Source organism: Rhinolophus hipposideros (assembly GCF_964194185.1).
Source record: "Rhinolophus hipposideros genome assembly, chromosome: 9".
NCBI classification, from domain to species: Eukaryota; Metazoa; Chordata; class Mammalia; order Chiroptera; family Rhinolophidae; genus Rhinolophus; species Rhinolophus hipposideros.
In genome coordinates, this window is record NC_138055.1 from 26,909,537 (window position 1) to 26,934,746 (window position 25,210).

The 25,210-nt window shown below is 41.7% G+C and overlaps 1 protein-coding gene across 1 annotated transcript in view; it reads left to right on the forward strand.

Annotated features, from left to right (window-relative positions):
* The window catches only part of ETV6 (ETS variant transcription factor 6), a 220,089-nt gene that overhangs the window by 155,888 nt on the left and 38,991 nt on the right, over window positions 1-25,210 (forward strand). Inside the window, exon 3 of the mRNA XM_081058172.1 lies at window positions 18,687-18,851. Coding sequence (XP_080914298.1) covers window positions 18,687-18,851 — 165 coding nt within the window. The remainder of the gene's footprint in view (window positions 1-18,686; window positions 18,852-25,210) is intronic.

The following is a 25,210-nucleotide window of genomic DNA, read 5'->3' on the forward strand; positions in this document are numbered from 1 at the left end:
TTCCCTGCAGCTGTTAACTGCAGTCAGGAGCCATGTTTTCTAACCTAGCATCCCACCCCTGGCTCCTCCACAGGCGTCCGTCAGCATTCCTCGCCCCCTCAGCTTATCTGCCTTGTTGCCCAGGCCCACTGCTCCCTCCAGTCACAATGCAAGAGGTCTTCACTGCACTGCATACGTGACCCTTTCCCTGAGCTCGGGCTCCTCTACCCCAGTCTCCCCAGCTGGTTATCTTCTCTCTTCTCTACACTCAGCTTCTTTCTCATTTGCATTCAGTTCCTTCCATCTTAAACCTGCCTAGATTCTCCGTCACTCTTCACTGCCACCCCATCTCTTTTTTCCTTCACAGCCAAGTATTTCAGAGTTACCCACACAAACTCCTCATTTCCTCACCTTCCATTAGTGACTCAGGCCAGTGTGACCTGGTTTCTACCCCTGTCACACCTCTGTTCCGACTAGAATCACAAGATGCTCAATCCAGTGGACATGCTTCCCTCCTCCTTATCTTGACTACAGCACATGATGTGTCCAACTACTTCCTGAGACTCCCTCTGTCCTGGCTTGCACCATAGCACTCTTCCCTAGTTTGTCGACGGCTGCTTCATCATCCTTCAAGGATATACCTTTTGAGAATGGCTTGATTCTTCAATGTTTTCTTTAAATCCCATCTACTCCAGTGGCTTCAACAATTACCAGTGTGATGGTGACTCCCAAATATCTTTTGGATCCAGCCTAGATCTTTCTCTTCAGTATCAGAGGCATGTATACAGAGGCCTACTGGACCTCTTCACCTAGCTGGTCCCACCCTCACTTCATTAAACAAAACTGAATGGATTTTCTCCTCCACAGCCCTCTGTGGGCTGGGATAGATAGATACCAGCATTAGTTGCAGGGATCAGAAGCCTGGATTTTGTTACTGACTGCTTCCTCCACATTAAGTTAATCCCCAAGTCCATCCACTCTACCTCTGTAATATCTTGAGCCCATCCTTGCCCTATTCCTTCTGCTTTAGTTCAGGCTAACAATATCTGTCATCTCCATTTCTACATCAGCCTTCTAACGGATCTCGTACCAGTCTTGCCCTGTTCTAATTATTCCTTCACTCTGCAGCTGGAGTGATCCTTCAAAAACATCTGATTGTGTTACTCCCTTGTTTAAAATCCTTCAGTGACTCCAAGTAGCCTTAATATAAAGTCTGAACTCCTTTAGTACAGCAGACAAGGCCCTTCATAACAATGGCTGACATTTATCAAGTGCTTAATCTATGCCAGGCACTGTTCTAAGTGATAACACACGCCTCCACATACCGAACGCGCACAAGTCCCTGATGTAGCCCCTGTTACTATCCCAGTTTTACAGTTGAGGAAACCAAAGCACAGCAGGTAAGTACCTTGCCTAAGATCCCACAGCTAGTGTGTTAGGGAGCCAAGCTTCAAACTCAGGAAGGCTGGCTCTAGGGCCACACTCTTCTCCACTATGTTACACTGTCTCTCTTTCACAGGGCTTAGCTTCTCATTCATTCAAAACTATTTTTTGAATACCTGAAATGTGCCAGAGACTTCGTGAAGCATTGGGATATAGCAGTCATCAAAACATGTTCCTTCACTGCTATCTTAGATTCTTGTAACTAATTATAGTAAAGCCCAAATATATTTAGTCTGGAATCTACCTGTGGAGCCGTAGCAAAGACCGTTTGAAAGCCTCTTATTCAGAGACTGGATGTCAAGATAAAATAACTTTAATGATAGTAATAGTTGTTTCACTTAGATTTCCAGATTATAAAATTTAATTTGAAATTTTTTTAATGTGCATATCCTTTGTTTCTCTGAACACTGAATGAATGAAGGAAGGAAGGAATAAATAACAGCAGGTTAACAAAACAAAAATCTCTGTACATTCTAGTGAAGAAAATGAATAATTAACAAGATAAATAGTAAAATATATATAAAGGGAAAAAATAAAGCAAAAAGAAGTTAAGAAGGAGCCAAAGAATAGGTTTGTAGTTTTATATGGAACGTCTAGGGAAGACTTGAAGGAAGTGAGGGTATCTAGGAGAATAATAATAACACTGCAGCTAAAGAGGCAGCAAGTACAAAGGCCCTGAGGTCGGAATGTGCTTGGTATGTTTGAGGAACAGCAAAGAGATCAGTATGGCTGGAGCAGAATGAGGACGGGAAGAATGGAAAGGGATGAGTGCAGATGGGGTCAGATCAAACAGAGCCCCAAAGGTCATTTTTAAGGACTTTGACATTAGCTCTGAGTGAGATGGGAGGCCACTGGAGGATTTTGAGCAGAGGAGTGACATGTTTTAAATGGATCCCTCTGGCTGGTATGTTGAGAATAGACTGTAAGGGAACAAGGGTGGAAACTGGGAGACCAGTGAGGGACCAATAACAATAATCCAGGTGAGAGACGACGGTGGCTGGGACTAAAGCTGACGGATTACATGACTGTAAGGTATGGGCCCTGGGCAGCTGGAGCTGGCATTCTCTGAGAAGGGAGAGATCAGGAACGGCAGATTTGGGCGGGTGATAGCGGGACAGTCTGGGGCATAAATTATGTCTAACGTGCCTATTAAGCATCAGAATGGAGCTGCTCTATCACTTCTCCTTATTTAAACCCATGCTCATATGCATTTCATTTTTGTCCTTCTGAACTACTCCAAATTTCCCAAACGGTTTTGCCTTTGTATCTGCTTTTTCCTCTGTCAAGAAAGCTGTCACCCCATCCTTCAGAAAGTCTTCCCTGGTCCTGCACTAATGCGTGGACTTGTCAATCTCTCTTTATGTTCCTTTCTTCCCGTCCTGACTTTAAAATTTATACGTCATTCACCTTGACGCACCCTGCACCTCATACAAGGTGCAATACATAATGGGCACCTAATCAGTTAGATGGATGGATGAGTGGCTGGATGGAAAGATGGACAGTTGAGCTCTCAGCACTGTTTAGACCAAACCGTGTTTTGATGGGAATGATGGGAATTCCCCTGGAACATTGCCAGGTGACATGATCACCCCAGACTGAAAATGAAAGAAACAGCAGATGTCAGGAAATTTTTGTGTTAATCCTGACATGAGTGTTAGAACACTCCAGCCCGGGTCCCCCTTTCCCGCACACTCTCCCCACCTTCCTGCCCCAGTTCTGGCTCCTGGTCTTGTTAATCTCTAGCATCAGTGAGCATACACCCTCTACTTTACACATCCAGGTCTGTAGGGGAAATTTTGTTATAAAACCGGAAGAGTGTTTAACCTAATGACGTGCTGCAAGCTTGCTTTCCACGGGCCTCCGGGTCTGCCAAAACGATCAGGCCTCATTATTTAGGACGCTGCCTCAGCCAGGCATTACTAATTTGGGCATTTACTAATTCGGATGCCTATTCAGGCAAATGAGCAATGAATGCCAAATGCTTTTGTCAGTGAATTGTAAGTGAAGAGAAGAGGGAGGGGTGAAGTAAAGGGAAGGTGAGAGAATGTTTGAGTTTTGCCTCATTTCCAGAAAGGACAGTCATTGCTTCCTGGAAGCTGCACTTGGCAACAGGCATGGGGAATGGGAAAGATTTATTCCCCTTTGCCAAGGCTCAATAATTCAGCTTGAGTATTTCAAATCGATACATTTCTTGCAAAGTTTCCAAGGGCTGCATTAAAAAAGCCATTTTTAAAAATTATTATGTGGGAGCATCCTCTGAGGAGACTGGCATGTCAGGGATGAGTTGGGCCTTCCAAACATGCAAAACTCGAATGAGAAAGAAGGCTCTTAACAGCAGGAAAGCCGAGTGGGAGCTGACAGCAAGACCTGTCGCATTTGCAGAGCCTCTGGCGTTGCATGGCTCGTTGCTCTCTGGGGCTCTTTCTGAGGGGAGCCGCTACCCGGCTCCTCCTCGGGTTGACGTGGGAAATCGGTGACTAATACAAAACTCCATATTTCTTTGAGCTTCACTTTGTCACTGAGCATGAGATAGACTCACTTGGGGAGATCTCCGTGATCTAGGATTACTGAGCTGTCTAGCCTCCTCAAATTTTCTAGCCTACTGAGTCACTCAAATTTTTGTGAATTTAAAAAAAACTTTGCCGTTCTGACTTCTGACATGCTTGACTTTTTGTGAGAGGAGGTTTAGAAAGAGTTTGAGTGTCTTTATTGTTGTCATCATTGCTGTTGTTTTAATCTCCACCAGAAACTGCTTCCCTTTGGAAGTTTTATCTTCACTAGAATAGTTCCTTCGTCCTTTAAATAAGAGAAGCCAGGTATTCCCTCCCTTGAGGTCCGATGCCCATTGAAGATCGCAGTCATTTTATCACCTGTCTTCCCTCTGGGTGCTGTCTCTATGCCTCGTTACTCTTTGGTGTGGTCAGAGACCCCTCGGATTCATTATCACACCTGCTTTCTCTCACTGCCGCAAAACTGAGCAATAGTTCGCCAAGAGACGCAAGAAGATTGGTACTCTTTTTTTTTTTTATGAGACACCATAGTGATGCTGTCCTTGCAAATATGTAATATTCTGGGACAGTCTGGGAAGATGGGCAGCAACTTCATTTTTAATCTCTTAGAACTCCCAGGTAAGAGCAGAGCACCTCAATAGCAAAACTGAAAACCCAGGGAAATGATATTATAAAACTAGATGACAATATAGCCCGCAAGATACAATGGGGGTTTTGATGGACATCAGAACAGGAAAAGCCCCAAACAGCCAAAAGGTATTCAGTGGAAAACATGGCGTGTCCATTTGAGAGGAACAGCTGAAAGTGGAAATCTTTTTGCAAATTCCATGAGCAGTGAGTACAAGTGATCTCCAGCAAGGTGGAAAGGGTCTGGAGATCTTTAGTCTCCAAACTCTGGAACTAAGCAGCCAGGTCCTCCTTCCAGGATGACCCTACGCTGAGAACCTGCTGGGAGTAGAATCAAATTGAACAGGATAGGACCAATAGAGACTTAGGAAAAGGTCCCCAAAAGGGAGCAGAATCAGAAAATTTCAGCAACCAAGCGACCATATATTTGAATACTCCATGAATACAGTAGAACTTCGCAAAGTGAGAACCACGCCGTGTTCTAGAAGTTCAGGAAAATGATGTTCACAGGAAACAAGCAATAGAAAAGCAGTGAGGTCCAATCCCATACAAGGTTTTTATACGACAAATAAAAATAAGGAGCAGAATAGCATTCCTAAAGAAAGCATGCCAAAACAACATGGTTTTGGAACCATTCAGGACTATAACCTATGTCCTAATGAGCTAAAAGACGTTAAGAACATCATATAAAACATGGGGGAAAAAAACATAAATCAGAATTAGGAAAACTTAGGAAGGAGATGGGAACTCAGGAAAGAATGAAAAATGAAAGCAATGAAGAGTACACCAGTAAGAATACAAGATGAATATATACAAAAGGTAATTTTTAAGAGAAACAGAAGGTGAAAGCTTGAACATTTTAAAACTAAAAATAAAAATAGGGTGTGGGGAGGACAAAGAGGGCAAAGGAGATCAAATATATGGTGATAGAAGGAGACTAGACTTTGGGTGGTAAGGACACAATGGAGTATAGAGATGTCGTGTTACAAAGTTGCTTACCTGAAACTTACATAATGTTATTAACCAATGTTACCCCAATACATTTAATTTTTTAAAAATGAGATTAAAGAATTCAAGAGGAAGTGACAAATATTGAAAAGAGGCCAAGGAATTTCAATATGTGGATAATAGGAGTCTGAAGAAGGAAACCAAAGCAAGCTTGTGTCTGCATGACTCTACTCTCTGCCTCTGCCTTCATGGGACCTTCTCCTCATCTGTGTCTCTCCTCTGTGTCATTAGATTTAGGGTCCATCCAAATAATCCAGGACGATCTCATCTCAAGATCCTTAACTTAATTTCATCTGCAAAGACCTTTTCTCACAGGTTCTGGGGGTTAATGATATGGAGGGGTCGGAGGGAAGGGAGCAGGGATACCATACAACCTTCTACAATCATTGAGCTAATAGAGGACAGAAACAGGATTTGAATTTTATTTTATAATGAAGTAGCTAAAGGACAATCTTAACATTTCCAGCAAATTAGTTATTCTTGCCAAGAAGAAAAAAAAAGTAGATAGCATGCTTTTATAAATAGCAGGACAGTAAGCGGTCAGGCTGGAGACCCTCACCTGGTTCACTCTTTGCCCAGCCTCAGGGAAGCGTTTATACACTTTGTGAATGAACATTACTTGTGCCACCAACAATGTGCCACTTATTCTGTTCATCTTTTTCTCAGACTCTCAAGTCAAAGTTAAAAAACAGACATAATCTCTCTGCAGAACTCAAAACAACCACATCTATATTGTAGCACTCATACTTTTTCTAATGTAGAACTAAAAGCTCCTTTGAAGAGTCATAAGCCATAAACAGCTACAGGCAAAAATGAGCAAAGTTTTTTTTTGTTTTTTTTTTTAAACTTTTCTGCCTCTGGGCTGCTCGGGACCCCCCACCATCCTTAAAATTTGAGGGTCCTCTCATTCCTCTGAATCATCATCTGACTGCCTAACAAAGCTAGAGTATGAACTGGTTCTATTGATTTGGCGTGTTCCCTTTACTAGCTTCCCCTTCCACAGAGGTCTTCGTGCCTTCATCCAAAGGAGGGAATACTATAAACCTTTAGACAGGATGACAAAGACAGAGAAAGATATTGTGTGACAAGGGAGACTCACTAGGTGCCCCTTTGGCCACTGAGCTGGTCCAGCCACTCCATCTCCCAGCGTCTACAATCGCAGACCAGCCCAGGGCCAGTGGTAAAGCACAAAACTGCCTCCAGTTGCATGTCTGCTGTCCTGGAAAGGGGTATGGGATTCTGTTTTGTTTTTCAATTTTCCTGATTCCAAATGACCATCTTAAGCCCCGAAACCAGGAGATTAGTAATCTTCGCAACTCTGACATTAGGGAATATAACTGGTGAGAAAAAAATGACATTTTTTAATGGGTAAATCTATGAAAGTCATTTCCCTGTGAATATTCTCGGTAAAGAAGGGACAAGGGGCTGAGGAATGGAGAGCCGTCTGTGACACACACACGTGCACGCACTCACGCACAGACGCAACACAATTATCTTTAAATAGAAGTAGCTTCTCCAAGTTTGATTTTTTTGTTTGTTTGTTTCATGAGGCATCTGCACCGCTGGTAAAATGATTTCATCCTGCCTGTGTTGCCAGAGTCAGTCTGCCCTCTCGTAATGCTGAATCAGCATTGCCCAGACAGCCACAGAAAGGCATCCAAAGGGCCTTTGAAAACACTGGGAATCACTCTCCAAAGAGTCCGGGAAGAGGAGAAAGAAGGGCGAGGGGCTTGTGGAATTCTCCTTAAAAGGCATTTTCCAGAAAAGCGTTGTTGTATGAGTTAGGTTGCTTGAACCCGTGGCCAAAGCTGCCTTGTGGGCCCTGCATGTCTTTTCTGAGGTCTGCGGAGTTAACATTGTAAACACTTATCTCAAGTCTCCTTGACTTGGCCCCTCCCCACTGTGCACACACACCCTCCACCCCGAGCCTCCTGTTCACTTCACAGGATTCAGTGATAATGGGGACTGTCTCCATCCTGAGAAAAGGCAGCCTGCTTTTCAAAGTGTCCTTGGAATAAAGAGAACCCTGGAGGGAAGGGACCCGGCGCAGCTGAACCACACAAAGGAAAGCCTCTCCCATGCCAGTGACTGGGCAGAGCAGGCCCCGTCCGTCCGGAATGAGAATGAGTTCTACTCTCCTTACATTTTGCAAAGGAATGTTCTGTAGGCTGTGGTGGGCACAAGAGATGATCCTGGGTGGTGTCAAGGAGCAAGAGGGGAGAGAAAGGATATTCATTCTTCTTGACTCAGACACCCAAAGGAGATGATCTAAGTTTTGTGGGTTATGCCAGGCCAACAAAATCTGTATGTTTTCTATATACCATCTATTTCCACTCAGTATTAAAAAAACCTTCTTGCTCACTCCGTCTATATGAAGAACATTTCAACTCTTAATATCTATTTTCCTACATTTTTTCCTTCTTAAAAATGGGCTTCTTCGTGTGCATAAATGTCTGCGAATTTGAAAATAAAATGTATCTTTCTGCCCTGCAGTATGGGAAATTCAGCCCTTAATTGCCTCTTTCCTTTAAAAAAAATTTGTCTTTCAATAGAATTTCTTCTAGCTCAGCCCAGTTTCCTCCCTGCTCATAAATTAAGATAATTTGCGGTGATTAACCTTCACTAGTATGAATAAAAACTTGCAATATGTTAGCAATGATTTTTAAACTACCTGAAGAAGGGACATTCCACATTTAAGGTAAGGTGTGTGCATTTCATAAGGAAATGACACCCAGAGTCAGCTTTCACCATTTTATTGCCCCCACACACACACACACACACACTTCAGAGTGAAAGGAGGACACCCTTCCTGACTCTCTCTCTTCCTCCCCCAAATATCAGGAGAGATGTATGTGTTTCTCTTCTCAAATCTAATTTGGTTGTTGCGTTATATCGCTAGTATATATTATGAGACCCATTTGCATACATGAGGCTAAAAAATTCTAAGCTGATTCTCCAGGGGTCTATAGATAAACTTGAGCTAGTTCGTGAACTTTGAAATTGCAGGCAAATATTGGTGTGCATGTACCTGTGCATTTCGAAAGAGGGTCAGTAGCTTTCACTGTGTTCTCAAAGGGATCCTCCAAACCTTAAGAAGTACTGCTCTCATCTGTCGCCCTCCTGCCACCTGTCTTTTCACTATCACTTTAGTTAGAATGTTGATATTTTGCTCATCATTACTTGCGTTTATTTTGGTTTTTAAAGACTGCATTTGCCTATTGTTATTTTTTATGATTACTGAGTGTTTTGGCACAACCTTAAATTTTGCCCCTGAGGTGAGTGCCACACTTGCCTCACTCTTATCCCAGAGGTGAGTGGGCTCCTAGTCTGAAATTCCTTCCTCCACGTCTCACCTGCGCCAATGCTTTCGCTACACTTCCTTCTGTGCCATTTTCCCCATTTGCACACTGGTGATGCCTGCCCCTCCTCCAAGCCTTGTATTATTAGCCTCATAGCTCTTACAGGAGCCCTCACACAGCTTACAGAACCATGTTCTTGTAAGTGAGCTGCAGAAAGTATTTCAGTCTCCTGGAAACATGTAACAAAGTGCAACTAATCTGCTCTCCAGTCTCTGTCCTGCCCAACTCCCCAAATTTCATTGAGTGTTTCCTGTGTACCAGGCATGGTGCAAAGTCTTTAAATGGATTATCTCATTTCATACTTAAATTTGCTCTAGGAGGTAAGTATTATTCTTGGCCCCATTTTACTGCTGGGGAAACTGAGGTTCAGAGATGTAACTTCCTCAAGGCCACTGTAGATGGCAGGACCAGTATTTGAACTCAGGACTGTCTGAATCCAAAACCCAGGTTTTTATCTAAAATATTACATGTCTCTCACCATGTTGGGCTTGTTACCCAAAAGCAGAAAGTAGAAGGAATCATAAGTCATGTTTGTGAGGGTGAGTAGCAGGCCCCAGGCCAGTTTTACTGTCAACAGGTTTGCTGATAACAACCCCTTTGTGGATAAAACTAGTGAAAGCCAGAAAAATCCACAAAATGAAGTTTGTAAGAAAAACATCATTCGAGGGAATTAAATAGGACGTTGAATCTTAACATGAACATACAGTATTCTTCCTCTTGGGGTTTTAGCCAAAAGACATGAGTATAACCTTCCAACGTCCACTTGGAAACTGAGTGCTGAGATACAGGGTAACCTTGGGGACAAAAATAGGAAATGTTTTGGAACTTCCAATTCCCTAGTAACAGAATTTGTGTGTTGAAAGCAGTTTTGATCAAACAGCACATCCGAATTTCGTGGCAGACCCAGAGGAGTGAGAATGCTGGAGCTGTTGGGACTGCATCCAAGACCAGTACATACAAACCAGTGTGGGAGTCTGAAGGACATGACCTGGCCAGTGGGAAGGGAAAGGAGACAGAAAATTCCCCTGGAAGGTGCTCTGGAAAGCAGCTTGAAGGGCTCTGATGATACTTTGTTTTATTGCGGAGAGTTTCTTTATTCTAGGGTAAATCCTGCCTTCTGCAAGCCCTTTGCAGCGGTCAGAAGGGGCTCTCTGGGCACTGCTCAGCGTTCTGGCTCTACAGCTAAACCTGACCTGCCATAAGAAGTTTCTGGTTTATTGTTCCTGAATCCCTTGCATTTTTACAGTGGGTTTTAGAGTGGAAAGGGCTTTTATATCTATTATTGCCCTTGATCCCCAGGAAGTTTGCTAGACTGATACAGGAGAGCTTGAGCTGGAGTTGTGGTCCTAGGCCCAGTGTGACCTTTGGAAAGTCCCTCAACGTCTTTGAGCTTCAGGTTTCTTCTGCAGATACAGTTGTGCTCCTCACAGAATAGTTGCTGGAATGACATGGGTGTAGGAGCGTCTGATAATGGTGAAGAGCCGCAAAGATCGGAAGTGTTCTACTTGATGAGAATGGTGGGATACGGGTGGCAGTCGCAGGCAGCAGAGCTGGCCCAGAGGTAGATTAGTAAGTAGTCCTGAGGCTCTTTGGCTGTACAGTCTGGCATTACTGGGTGTGCCAAACGTGGTTTGAGCATCACTGAGCAATCCCCTTCTGCTACATGCATGTGCATTTTAACTCTTAACACATGCACCTAACAGCAATTTTATTTCTCAGGAGGTAGAAGAAGCAATGAGGGGTGGTGCTAATTTGGACTCGAGTCTGACAAATAAGGAGGATTTGGTTGGCAACGTAGAAATGATGGGAACTTTTGATGAGAATGAAAACATCATCTTAGAATTAGGAGAGGGAAATGAAAGGCCTGATTAGATGTGCTTTTTAGAAGGCAAATTTTAAAAATTTAGAGAAAAAGTACCTATGGCCCCATGACCTGAAATGCTAAAACACAAATCAAAAGAGTCAGAGTGCTTTTGAAAATGAAATTCTGACATATCAATTACACATGACACTTACTGGAATAAGAAGGAAGAAAGACACCCAGAGAATCTGATGAGGCTGTATTGGGGACATTCTCTGATGAGTTCAATCTTTAAATAGATTTTTAAAAATATAAAAGTAACACATGCTTAATATAGAGAATTGTAAAATAAAAATGAAAAGGTAACACTAAATATCACCTATAATTCTGTTGAGTGACATTTGCTGTTAATATTTTCATGTTTTATTTTAATATTTTTTGTGCATTGTTTGAGATTATAATATATATGTACACGTGCTATTTGGTGCTTTTCACATGAATAGACACTTTATAGATATAATTTTCTATATAGATGTTGTCCATGTTTACTTAACTATTCCCTTACTGATGTTCCAAATTTCCCACTATTAAAAATAACACTGAAATAGACAGTTTTGTGCATGAACGATTTCTCTGTATCCTAAATTATTTCTTTAAGGTAGATTCTCAGAAGTTAACATTTACAGGGCTCTTAAACTATCACCAAGTTGGTTGCCAGGAAGATCATGCCAATTTATCTTCCCACTGTTTTACACACCAATTTAATGAGCTCAAATTTTAAAAAGATGTATATAGTGGATGACAGAGCAACTTACTGAAAAGAAAAAACAAAAGATTTTTAGATCGAGAATGTGAAAGTGATCTTAGAACTATAGAAGATGTTTAAGAAAACAAAAACCATAGGTATTTGGGGAGCAGTATAAGAATAAGCATGGTATCAGCATGCATATTGGGTTGGATGCAGTGACATTCACCAATGGTAAAGAGAAAACTGTTCAACTTCTCTCTTCCCTCTCTTCCATCAAGGAGGGTGATCGTCAGACTGAAACAGGTAGTGCAAACATTGACATAAGGGAATTGAAGCCCAAGATGGGCGAATTGATTGTAAAAGTGAATCTAAGTTGTTCTAAATAAATTCAAGGCCCTTGGCCCAAACAAATGACATCCCAAAATAGCGAACTTACAAGGGTAAAAGATAGGCCACTGACAGTGATTCCTAAGGGTTATAGGAAAAGTAAGAGGCACTAAATGAAATAATATGAGCCACTCTTTACCTGATATTCACAATGGTGAAGGAAAAAAAGAGTTTATATACAGATTAAAAATAGCTACCCTGATATAACTTCCAGGTGACGTTCAGGACAGATTTTAAAACATATATGTTAGACATTTAGGGAAAAGTTATCCCTTAGGAACCAACCCCCCTTTCCCCTTCTCTTCCTCTTCAATAAGGTTGCTGTAAATTTTGTAGTTACTGAATTTCTAGGCATCAGGAAAACAGTTCATTGGACTTCGGATGGTACCTTTCTGGCTGACCTTGGAAAAAGTAGTGCAAATGCCAGAGTATTTAGATATTTGTCATTGAGCACCTGTACCCAATAGGAGCCAATAACTTGATTAGTTCCCATCTGAAAGGAGGTGGCTGGTGTGTCACCAGGGTGCTCCCATCTCCGCCCTCACCTAATCAGCACTTTGTCAGTAACTTGTTGAGGTGACAGGTGTGTATCAAAGCTGCAGATGACATGAAACTACAAAGTATACATGATACTAGAAATAGATCTAAATCTAGAGGGACTGGAATAATGGTGAAAAATAACAAGGTGATATCTAATGTTGATTAGCATACATGCTTACAGTTGGGTTCCGAACACCAGCTATACATGTACAAGGTGGGGTGATTGCAAAAATGATAATAGTAATAAGAGTAGTAGAAAACCAATAGCTGATATTTATTAAATGCTTGCTCTGTGGCAGATACTGTCTGTCCTATGTGCTTTATATCATCTTATTCCATATTAGCTTTATGTCGTCTGCAGATTTGATGAGCTTGTTATCTGTGACTCACTAGTACTTCCAGTGAAGGTGGAAAGTTGTCTCCATTTTCCAGTGGAGACAAGTAAGACACAAAGAGGGTAGGTAACTTGTCCAAGGTCACACAGCTGGGAAATAGAGTTTCCATGCTGGTGCTCAGTGCCTACATTCTTCAACACCGTGGAGGTTCACACAATCACTAAAACTTCTCTCTCTCACTTTTTTAAATCATGAATTTAATTGACGTCCTGCCAAAATACCAAATAAGCTTAGACAGAGAAATAAGTAGTTAATAATATGGGTGTTGGGCCAAATCAGCTCCATTCCAATGTTGGCTCTTCCACTTCCTGGCTGTATGACTTTGGCCAAGTCACTTAACTTCCCTGTGCTCCAGTTTTCTCCTCTGTAAATGGGGATGGTGATTGTTTATCATACAGGATTGCGGTGGGTACTCAGTGCATTCTGTACAAAAAGCATTTAGAACAGTGCCTGCCAGTAAATGCTTGTGTTTGCTGTTATTATTAGGCTCCTTGAGAAGCAACACAGTGGGGTGTTAAGAGTTGGAACCAGACCAGTTGGGTTTTCAATCCTAGCACCACCATTTCCATCTTAGCACCACCATTTCCATCTGTTGCGGGCTGCAGTTTTCTCCTTTATAAAATGAGAATAACAATCGTTGTAGTGAAGATTCAGTGTAAGTGCTCAATAATTGTTAGCTATTACTGTCGATAGAAGTATATTGTCCAGAGAAAGAAAGGTTTTAGTACTGCTTCTGGTACTCCATTTAGGAATGGGATCCAAACAGGATTACTAAAGGAGGCAGGCAAGTTGGCAAGGGTCTAAAAACTACAAAACAGAACTTGTATTTGGACCAATTAAGAGCATTTAATCCAAAGGCAAGGTGATGAAGCAAGGAAGTGACGACTTTCCTTGCTATGTCAAGGGTTGTAGAATTGTTTTGTGTCATCAAATCAAGTTTTGAGACAACATGAGATGTTGAAAAGAGTCGGGAACCTGGGGCAGCTTGATTGTGGTTCACTCCCTTAACTTCTCCCCATGTCAGTTTCCTAATGAGTAAGATGGGGTGGGGGGTGAACTAGATCATCGCTGAGGTGCCTTCTGTCTTTTATGGTTCTATCCTCTAAGCCATAGAATCTGTAGCAAATTCCTGTGTATACCGAAAGTTTAGGATAAAAGTGTTTCTGATGAATGTATACCATAGCAAAAGAGCTTGAACTGAGGATTGTTCAAACCAGTAAAATCATCTAATAACTCTGAGGCCCCTAATTCCTCCTGTGATAAACTGAAGTGACAATACGGCTGATTTCACAAGGCTTTTGTGAGAATTCCTTGTCAAGACGTCAAGTTCATTATTGCCGTAGCCAGGTTATAACTTTTCTAAAAATTAGAATATAATAAAACATTCTTAAGCACGACACTCTATTTTGAAGTAACCTAATGTGTTTTCCATGATTCAGGAGATCATGAGGAAGTTACCAAATCTCAGGGTCATTGTCGTGAGCTTGGTGTAGTTCTGCAGATGAAAGGTCCTGGCTACTTGTATTAATTGTGTTGTAGGTTTCAAGTTAAATGGGAGCATAGTGACTGTATTAAACCCAGAAGGAAATAGAGCTCACATACTCTAAGCCCCTCGTTTTACAGATGAAATCACTGAGCCGGGGAAACTGAGTGGCCTGCCCAGAATCCAAGGTTAATTCATGGCAGATCTGGGAGTCAAATCCAGGCTCCCAACTCACAACATGCTTTTTCATCGTTAGTTTAAACATAACTAAGAAAGTCTAAAAGGAGGCTGAGAATGTACTGATGAACATATCTGCACCTTTGAACATCGAATCAAAGAAATATTAGAAGGAAGTTGAAGGGCCAGGGGATGAATGACACACCTGTCACTGGACAGGTATGGCACCATGAACTTGACCCACTTGGGAAACAAAGTGCAGTGGAATTCTTAGTAATTTTCTTAATCATAGCAGTTCATTTCTTCTGCACAAAATTCACTTCAAGAGTGCTGTGAAATTAATTGGCATGAAACATGCCAGTCTTAGTATGGCTCTCACAGGCTTGTGTATGCAGGAAGTACCATAACATAGGTGCAAAAAAAAGTTCTCTTTCTTTTTTCACTTTTTACCAATGGTCATTAACAGCTACATAGCTATGTTCTTCAACGTTGTTGAGTTGAAGTTGCAAGAGATGATTGTAAAATAAGTTCTACGTGTCTCCCTCATCTTGCCCATGTAGCTTCTGTTACATCAGTAGCTGTGAGCCATGTGAGGTTTCAGGCCCAGTGCCTTTGAGCAGTGAGCAAGTAGCCGGGGAAGGCAGCACTTTATTCCTGGATGGGTTAAAGGCAGAGTTCCACCGCCACCTCCTTCCTCTTCCCATGTAAAAATCTATTTCTCCAGGGATCTACAAATTTTTTTTTGTTCTATTTTTAGTCTATTGATAGCTTGAGAAAGCATCCAAGGATCAAAGTCTTGGGTGGGGAGGACTTAGTTCACCCACTCTTGTCTGAATCCCTCAGAGTGTACAAAAATCCATCAGAATCTGAACCTAGCTAGGAAATGCATGAGTAAACAGAGTGTGGGGAATAAGAGCACAGACTCTGAAACCAGACTGCCTGGGTTCATATCTCAGCTTCTCTTGTCACTATGGCCATATGACCGTGGGTAAGTCCCTTGAATGCTTTGGGCCTCGGTTCCCTCATCTGAAACCCTATCTCATAGGGTTGCTATGAGCATACAATTAAATGAACTAATATGTATAAAGTGCTTAGAATAGTGCTAGGTGATACAAGGGCTTCATAAATGACTACTGAGTAAATTAAATGGTCCTGATTAGACCAGAGTTGCCTCTGGGTCCAAGGTTGTATTCCATTAGAGGCTGTAATACCCAGGCCTTAGGGCTCTTGGTTTGAGGAAAGGGGGCTTCTTTTTCCTCCATTAAAATTGCAAAGCGCATCCGATACCACAACCTTTTTATTCTGTTGAACTAAAAAGGCCATGGCAGAGGGACTTGGCTTTGAATACCAAAGTTTTTCAAGCCGCTTCCCAGCTCAGTGACTATGTCTGCCATTTCTCTTTATGCTAATGGAAGAGCAGTGACTGATAAATTTATTGACTGGCCTCAAGCAGGTAGCTTGCTCTATCGGGGTCACTTTTGTAAAACTGCTAGGATTGCCATGGTATTCCCTGGACTGACTGTAAGTCACTAGGTCCCTTTTGTACACAAGCCCAGAGCATTCACTCGGGTACCTGGTGAGGGGGTTTCCGTGTGGTGGCTGTACTTGCTGCAGGGGCTGGGCTGTAGGAGAAATTAATGGGAAGTGAAAAGAGAAACTGTTGTTCTTAACCGGCAGGCCTGTTTGGAGTGTGTGACTCTTCTTGTATTTAGGGAAAAGATTACTCATGACTATTTTCTTCCGTAGAATATAAAGAACCTCAAATTACTACTTGCGTCCCCCACCCCCTTCGCACCCGCCTCCCTCTGTTTCGGTGTGTCCTTTGCAGAAACTTCAGCATTTTACTCTCGTTTCCCCTCCCCCGCGGGATTCAGTTCTGTATTTGCTTTGACACTTGAACTTCCAATAAGGCTCCCCAATACTTTTTTCCTGTTTCTGACGGAGCGTCTTCTGCTCTGTGGCCCTCTTACCACCAGACACTCACCTAGGCCAATCTTGACTGGAACTTTACACTAGTCCCCTCATGATTGGCTGTACTCAGACTCCTGGTATGAAGGAGAGGAAGGGAAAAGTCCCTAGTAACAAATCACTATGTCGTTCCTGTTTAAAGATGACAATAATAGGAAGTAAACTTTAAGGTTCTTTACCAGTTAAAAAGTTGAGATTTTGCTGAGCCATCCTCACGCCCACTCCCATCTCACTGTGATTTCAGATACACGGTTTCAAGGTCATTGCAAAGAGTTGGGGTGCCCTCTGTAGCCAAGGACCATTTTTAATAGGCATTGCTTCTTAGCCCGGTCAAGAATCAAAAACAAAACCTTAAATTTTTGAATGGCTGTTTTATTCTAAAGATCATAGAGCAGTACCATACTACACATTATTTTATAATGCCACTCTTTCCATGTGAAAAAAACAAACAAAAAAACTTAAAAACCAAGGAAAAATCTCTTAAATGCCCATCTCTGGTTATTCCAATGCCCATCGTTCTTTATTGGTGCCCTACCCCCACATGGACCAATTTCAAAAGGACCTCCACAGAGTTCAAGGAAGCCAGCTACCATTCTTCAAAACTAGACTCTGCAAAGGAGCCACCTGGAAGACAGAGCCAAAGTCATGCCTGGAGGCCCTGGACCTTCTCCAGGGGATCTGAGCCATTGTTCCAGGTCCATCAGGGAGGACGAGCAGCCTATCCAAGTAGATCAGACAGTTCTTTGTAAGGCCTGATTTAAAGATGAAAGGTGATTCTTTCCAGGATCTAACTGAAGGACACTTTTATAGCACACTCATGGAGTCTCCTTAGCAAGTTTAAGTCACTAAATAGAGAGACTGAAGCTCCTCTTAGCAAACACTGATTCCACTGTGTTTGAACTATTAATTCACACAATACGATTTTAGAGAATGAATCTCTGTTGTTCATCTAGCTGCTTCTAACCCATCAGTTCTCAGTTTGGTCTCAGGACTCCTTTTGAATCTTAAAAATTATTGAAGACCCCAGAGAGCTTTGCTCATATAGGTTATATCTATCTGTAGTTACCATGATAGAAAATAAAACTGAGAATTTAAAAAAATGTTTGTTAACTTACTGAAAAATAAGCCAAGCATATATTGACATAAATATATATTTATGAATATATTTTCCAAAAAAAAAAATAGTGACAAGAGTGGCATTAGTTTACATTTTTGTAAGTCTCTTTTATGCCTAGCTTCATCGAAGATGGTAGATTCTCACATCTGCTGCAATATCACATGTTGGGTAGCCTCTTGAAAATTCCACTATATACTCACAAAACAATGAGAGTGAAAAAAAGGCAAATAACCTCTTTATATTGTTGAGAAAAGAGTTTTGACTTCATAGATACCCAGAAAAGGTCTTGGGAACCCTGAGAGGTCCCCAGATCACACTTTGAGAATCACTGTTCTAAACCACTTGAACGATATCTAAGAGTTTTCATAACAGCAAACTAAAATAAAAATGGAGACTCCCAGTCAGGCTTCCAGACCGAGATGCAACCTGAGCCACCCTCTCAGCCTGAGGTGCCGCCTTCCTTTCGACCCACTTCTGCTCCTACTCAGAGTCCAAGGACCACCCCCACCCAGAAGTTCTCACATCACCAAGCAGAACAAAAAGGCAAAAGACCTTTTATCCTTACCTTGCCCTCTTATTCCCAGAGACTAGCCTGATAGTTTCCCAGAGGCTGAATGACTTGCTCTTCCTGGAAGAAGTTTCAGGGAACACTTCATTATTTGGCAGCCCTGGAAGGTCAAGCCTAGCTCTGGAACATTCTCACTTCAAAAGAACACTAGGCTACAATCAGCTCTGAATGTAAGATCCCCTCCAAAGTGTGTTGACATTTGTCATGACTTCACGCCCCCTTGGGTGCGTCAGGCCACTGAAGAGCAGCACATTTAGGGCAAATCTAGAGTCCAGACAGCCCCTGGAATGGGACAATCAAGGGCAGCGGTCTAAGACCTATGGTCCCTTAAAGACGTAAAAGAGGATTTTTTCCCCCTCATTTTGCCTCTAAATAAAAAGTTCACTTGATACCATACTTTGGCCCTTACAAAGCTTGAGTTTTAACCTGGGATGCAGAATTGAACATAAAGGGCTCTTCAGACATGGAGACTCAGTTGGGTTAACCATTCAGAAATCTTTCCCTTTATTCCAACCATCTAACTGACAAGACCCTTTTTTTTCTCCCTTTCTTTCTGCCTTGCTCTCTCTCCCACAGGCTTGCAGCCAATTTACTGGAGCAGGGATGATGTAGCCCAGTGGCTCAAGTGGGCTGAAAATGAGTTTTCTTTAAGGCCAATTGACAGCAACACGTTTGAAATGAATGGCAAAGCTCTCCTGCTGCTGACCAAAGAGGACTTTCGCTATCGATCTCCTCATTCAGGTGAGAGTCTGGACTTGTGACACATGCTCAGCTTAGGAAATCTGTTAGTCGATGGTTGGTCTTTGCCACCACTCATCCTGCCCAAAAAGTTCTCCACTGTGGGTCACCATGGCACAAGGACAGCGGCCTGGCTCAGTAGAGGACAGATCCTGCTGACATATGCCAGTTTGAGGGGAGAAGAGAGAGTTTCCAGATCAAGGGGAAACTTTTAAGTCACCCAGTTAGGACCTACAGACACTAGAACTTAAGGGATATCATTGTGCCACCGCATAAAGAAGAAAATACCTCCCAGACCTTTCTTTCTATCTTACTGAGTCTGAAGACTTAAAAGAGATGCCTGAGAGTAAGTGTCGGTTGTGAACTTCTCAGTTAACAACAGAGACAGGAGAGGCAGGGGAATGTGCTCTGCTGAGGTAGCTGGAGTACAAAGGAGAGAAGAAAGAGGGAACAGGAGATAAGGACTGGGAAAGGTGGAGATCTAGGAGCCACGACAAGTTTAAAAATAAGTTCAAAGGGCCTCAGGGGATTTTCGGGGGGAAAGTACTGAGTGTTTTTAAGTAATGCGTCTGTAGCTTATAGAAATCATAAACAATACAAGTGGAATTTTCCTCAGGCTCATCTAACTAGGTAGATGTTTTCAAATGAGGGTCCCCACAAGAAAAGATTTAAGTCAGTAAGGAGTGTTTGTACCTGCAAACTGTATTAATGATATAGACAGGACTTCAAATATACTTTCCAATTTCATTTCTAAACTTTGTGGGTATTTAGATGGTAGCTATTTGGGAACTCCATATATCAAAGGGAAGTCCCAGTAGGCCTTCCTTCTATCGAGTCTCATGATGGCCCCCAACTGTGATGTAAGTTGTCTGGCAGAGACCCTTTTTCCCTTGACCCAGGGCAAATATCCTGCAAAAGGTCTTGGCATAGTCCCCAACTCTATTCAGCCCTTATTTACTCCTGGAGGCCTGCCAGAAGTTAATAAACTAACCGTCATGAGGAAATGTCCCCCATCACAGGGGGTGAGATAAGGATAGAGAACAGGATCTCTCCTGCTTTTCCCAACTGCAGCAGACCGTTTCTATGAGGAAATGATAAAAAGGGAAGTTTCCCCTAGAAGTGTAGATGTTATTGAAACTTGAAAACTTGCATCTCTGAAAAACAGGTCAGTTTTAAAGTTTTATAAGGGACATAAACATACCTGAAACATTTTGTCTCAAATCATTGATTTTTTTTCTATAGTCTCAGAATAAGAAAACTGTAAAACAAGCACACAAATAAAACTAACGTAAAAGGAACCTAGATAGTTCCTTTTAATTTAATGCAAAAATACTCCCCTTTTCTGTTCCAGTGGAAGCTCTAAGATAATTACATTCAAAGAGACAAAGTTACCTACCTGGAAGAAAAGAACTCTTAAGTCTTTTGTGTTCCAGAGAAACCATTCATGTAAGGCAAACAAAGGAATGTGTTTTGACTTGACTTGACTTAGACCTTGGGCTAGCTTTCCTCCCTGAGTCTTTGCAGATACCTCCCCGCTCAGCATATCTCAGGTGCTCCGTTTTGCTGCTGCTTTCTTTTTCTTTCCAATGACCTCTCAGCTTTACTTATGAAACCATATTTCCTCTGCTCAAAGCTGGACATAAGGATATGCAAAAGCCTGTCAGTAGTTTCTTGCCAATTTGACCAGTCTTTGCCGGGGTGGGCTATGTGGAAGACTGGACAAGATCCTGCTGTCCACTTCGATAGGCAGGATTGCATTGAACCTAAAGGCAGAAGAAGCTGGAGGAGGGAAAGAGCCAAGCGGATGGGTCTCGTGAAAGAAGGAATGGAGTTGGTCTACAACATGAAGGAGGGGTGGAATGGAATAGGCAAAGGAGAGGAGAGTATTCTGAGTAATTGGAGCAGCATTAGCCTAGTACATTTGGGTGACTGTGAGAAAGCCCGTCTGATGAATGAATAGAAGAGGCAGGAGGCAGGAAAGCCAGCTAAGGCTGATGCACTAGTCTGGAAATGAGATGCTGTGACCAGTTAGGTGGGCACAGTAAAAATTCATTCCATGAATATTCCCTGAGCAACTCCAGGCCAGTGGTACCAAAGTATAGGCTAAGGGAGGTGAGAGTTAAGAGAGGTGATTTCTAGCTGGATTGTCAAAGGAAGCTCAAGGGTATGGTCATGGAGCTGGACTTGGAAAGCTTAGAAAGGAAAGCTGTTAAGGAGACGTAGGCCAGTTTGTGTGGAGGACAAGTTCAGAGATAAGGCCACACAAGCTAGGTCTTCCGTTTGAACTACGTCATTGTCATTCGTCATCCCTCCCTCACTTGTCTAATTGCCTCTTCATATTTCAAATTCTGCTACTTTCTCTAGGAAGACTTTCCTGACTCCCATCCCCACTTCCCTGATTCTGCCCCACCTTCCTTTCCTCCACTTCAGACTGGGATAGGTGCTGTTCCTCTTTTATCCAAGAGTTTTCCCTAATTCTGTCATGGTCCCTGACACACACGTACTCATGTCCCTGCAGACATGTGCGCGCAAACAGACACACAACACACTGTGTTATATGTGATAGTTTTCTATTCCGTATCCCTCCCCTAGAGCAGAAAGTTCAGCTTGGACCGGGGTGGTGTCCTGTTAAGGTACCTTGTCTCCAATATCTAGCACAGTGCATGAAATCCAGTTGCTACTCAATAAATATTGTGTGAATTATGACTCAACGTGAGAGGACCTTAAAGCCCAGGTTAGGAAGCTTGGATTTTATTTTGCATGTAATGGGAAACCACTGAAAAGTTTTGATCAGGGGGATGATAAGATTGGAGTGCTCCCTTTGGAACAGATGTTTGCCATTGGTGCACGGGGTAGGTTCATTGGGCCGCTAAAAGCAGGAAAGTTAGTTAGAATGCTGCTGCTACAATCCTAATGCAAGACAGAACTAGATCAATGAGACCAAAATAATACATAGTACTTTAGGCACCTAATGGTTAGCTCAGATAGGGAGCTCATCTGGAAGCTGTGGTTAGGGTTTGTCTTGGCCAAGAGATGCCAGGGCATCCAGGAAGATGTGTCCTGTTCTGCAATTGGAAATCTGAGACAAGAGCCAGGCCAGAGCTGGGAATAACAGTTATGAGCACCATCTTCATTATGTTAAACGGGGAATAAAGATAAATTTATACATAATTCAATTAAGGCATCACCCAGAAAGCCATGGACAGAATGTCAAGGTGATACCTGCCAGTAGGGGTTACAAGAAAACACAAAACAGAGCAGTGTTGTCAGAAGGCTTAGAAGACAGAACTAAGAAGGGGTTGAGATGGCCCTTCTCTTGAAGTGGCTACCCAGCAGAGTAAGCAAACCATGATATATAATATACCTGCTCGTGTTCTCCATAGATAGAGACAAGGTATAAAAAGAAAGTCTTTTTTATCTCTCGGGTGTAACATTTGCTACTGCTGCTTCTAACATGGGCTGTCTGCTTTCTCATTGGGGTAGTAGATGTCCTGAGGCCAGGTTCTTCCCCACATCACATCACTTCATCTACCCTTATTTTCCTCATATATGAGATGTTCACCCCATGGCTCCTAAACTCCCTTCAACTCTTAACAGTTCAACACAACTTCAACCGCTGAAACAGTGTTAAGCTTCCAGTAAACAGTACAACTTCCCACCCTGCAGGCAATGAGTAAATACTTTGATCTCCTACAATTTACATACCTTGTAAAACTTACACTTCACGCAATTTTGTCCTGACTTTCCTTGAATCTTCTCTGCTGCCTAAGAAGACTCAGCAGCAGCGTCTCACTAATCGTGGGGCTGCTGGACTGAAACAAAAGGATCTAGTTGCCCCGTCACAGAGAGTGGATGTTTATAGCTTCCTCCTGGCCTCGTTTCCTGCCTGGCCTCACCCAGCGTTATGCTCTCTGAATATGGACATGACATTCTTCAACGCAACTCTTGTCAAATGTAGAGAGAACAGGGCTCAATGAATTATAATTATCTGAAATATTAACATCCCTTCGGTCAAAATATGGTAGCCTCTCTGACTGCCACCTTTTTCAGCCAATTTAACAAACTACAGTTATTTCGTCCACTTCCAGAACAACGGTCCTCCATTTTCAACCACTAGAATAAAGCAGGGAACATTCAGAATGTGCTTTAAATAACTATATCATCTCCAAACAGAATATTTCCAAGTTGAAGATAAATGGGATATTTTCTTTGGAATACTCTCCCAATTAGAGGTTATAGCAAGATGATAAATTTTAACATTTGCGAAAGTGAAGAATAAATGTAAAGGAGTCTCCATTTTATAAAACCTCACATGGACAGGATAATTTTACCTAGTCCTTGAGCTGCCATATAGTTACCACATGAAATGGTCTGGGATGATTTAAATTCAAAGGAGTATTTGATTACTTGACCACTTTGAAACTCTGAGAAAACATTTATAAGAAGGAACAGACAGTATTGACTTAGCTGTTATTTAGAGGGATCCATTGCAAGACATTCAGGTGGAATGGATTTAGGTATATTATTTATATGAACCAAAAAAGTCACAAGTTATCAATTTAATTCATGTTAGACTTGCTGTCAATGCTGAAGAAAGAAAAAGAAAGGAAGGAAAATAAAAATATTTTCTAGGTTCCTTCAATTCAATTTAGCAAAAAGTGTATTGGGGATTTAGTTAAGTAAATTAGTCTTTTAGTATACTGGAGTGTGATGTTACAAATGATTTATTTCCTTTCAAACCCACCAGAAGAACCTTTGTCTTTGGAAATATACTTTGCTTGTGACCTTCAAATACAGTAAAATTCCCTTTCAAGGTTAATCGGAAAATACTGGTGTTTATCTACATATAGTTCCTTGGACCAACTTGTCTGTTAATTTATAGTAAGCAATAGTAGGTGGTTTGCTGGATTAAATGGCTGTCAGCTGGCTATTTTAGAATCAAGACACAGAGTCTGAGGGTACTGGTCACAGAGAGGAGCTGTAGCCGTGAAGGGTAGGAGTTGGAGCAGACATAATAACCCTTGACTGCAGATACCTAGACTTGGATTTTCTTCTCTTGCTGTATCTTTGAGCAAAGCCAAAAAAATAAATAAATAAAAAGTATCACACGTCAGAGAAATGCTTAAATAAGTCAATTACAGTAAAGTCATTTAATTTCTGAGCACTTTACTTGCCCCCATTTGTGAAATGGTGATGATAACTGATCCCTCCGCTCTACAGAGTAATATTAGAACATGTAAAACAACAGCACTTCTTTAATAAAACACAGACCTCTTTCACAATATTTTTGTTTTCTCATGAGCTTATTCTTGTGTTTGTCTTACCTTATATTCTTTATCCAACGATAGGCAATTGTCTTACTAGCTGTCCTTTCTAACTGCTTTATTTTTTGTCTTAAATACAATATTGAAATTTTTCCACAACCTGCTCGCTTTTTCTCAGGATCTCTGTATCTAAAACATAGACATGAAACTAAATTTCACATATTTGTTCCTAAGTAAGAGACTAGTTTATTTTTATGGTCACTGAAGGCACTTTGTATTAAAATAAAAGGTTTGTAATCCATTCAGCCTACCAAAATAGATTGAATGGCATGCTGGGAAAATGAGAGCAAGCAGAGTGAGAAAGCCAAGCAGTCCGTGACAGCAATGGGCCTGTGATGGCTGCCAGTGGGATCCCCTCGGCCTGGGACTGCACTGATGTTTCCATTGTTGAGTTTATAATGAAACGTAAGGGACTGAGATGTGAGAATTTATTCCGAACCTGTCACAGGCAGAAAGGACCCAGCAGAGAGAATCTTCTGACAAACCTGAAAAGTATCCCTCCCACACCATGGATGCTTCTATTTTTTTTAAAGAATTGGTCAGAAGGAAACTGAAATCGCTGAATAAAAACAAAAGAGAGAAAAAGAGAAAAGAGAACAGTTTACAAATATAAGAATGTGTTACTTCAGATAATCTTCATATGAGGATATGTACATATTAAATCATCACCTGAAAAATGCAAATTTTAACAATGTTAAGATTCTGCTTTAAGCCTCCTAAACTTTGAGAAGTCAAACGTGAAACCCCAGGGGAAAGGCCTTGGGTAGCATTGTAGATGCCATTATGCATTGGTCCCAGCCTTCTGGAGAACAAGCGGTGAATATAACAGGAATTTTAAAAGGAATCATAACCTTTCACTGATAATACCATTTTAAGAAAAAAATCCTAAGGAAGCAATTCAATAGAGGTGAAAAAAAAAAAAAGTCCTTAGCAATTCTATTTATAATTGTAAAAACTGGAAGTGCCCCAGCCACCCCAATATCGGACTTGCTAAACGAACTCAAAGAATGTAAATATAAAGGAACACACTGCAGCTTT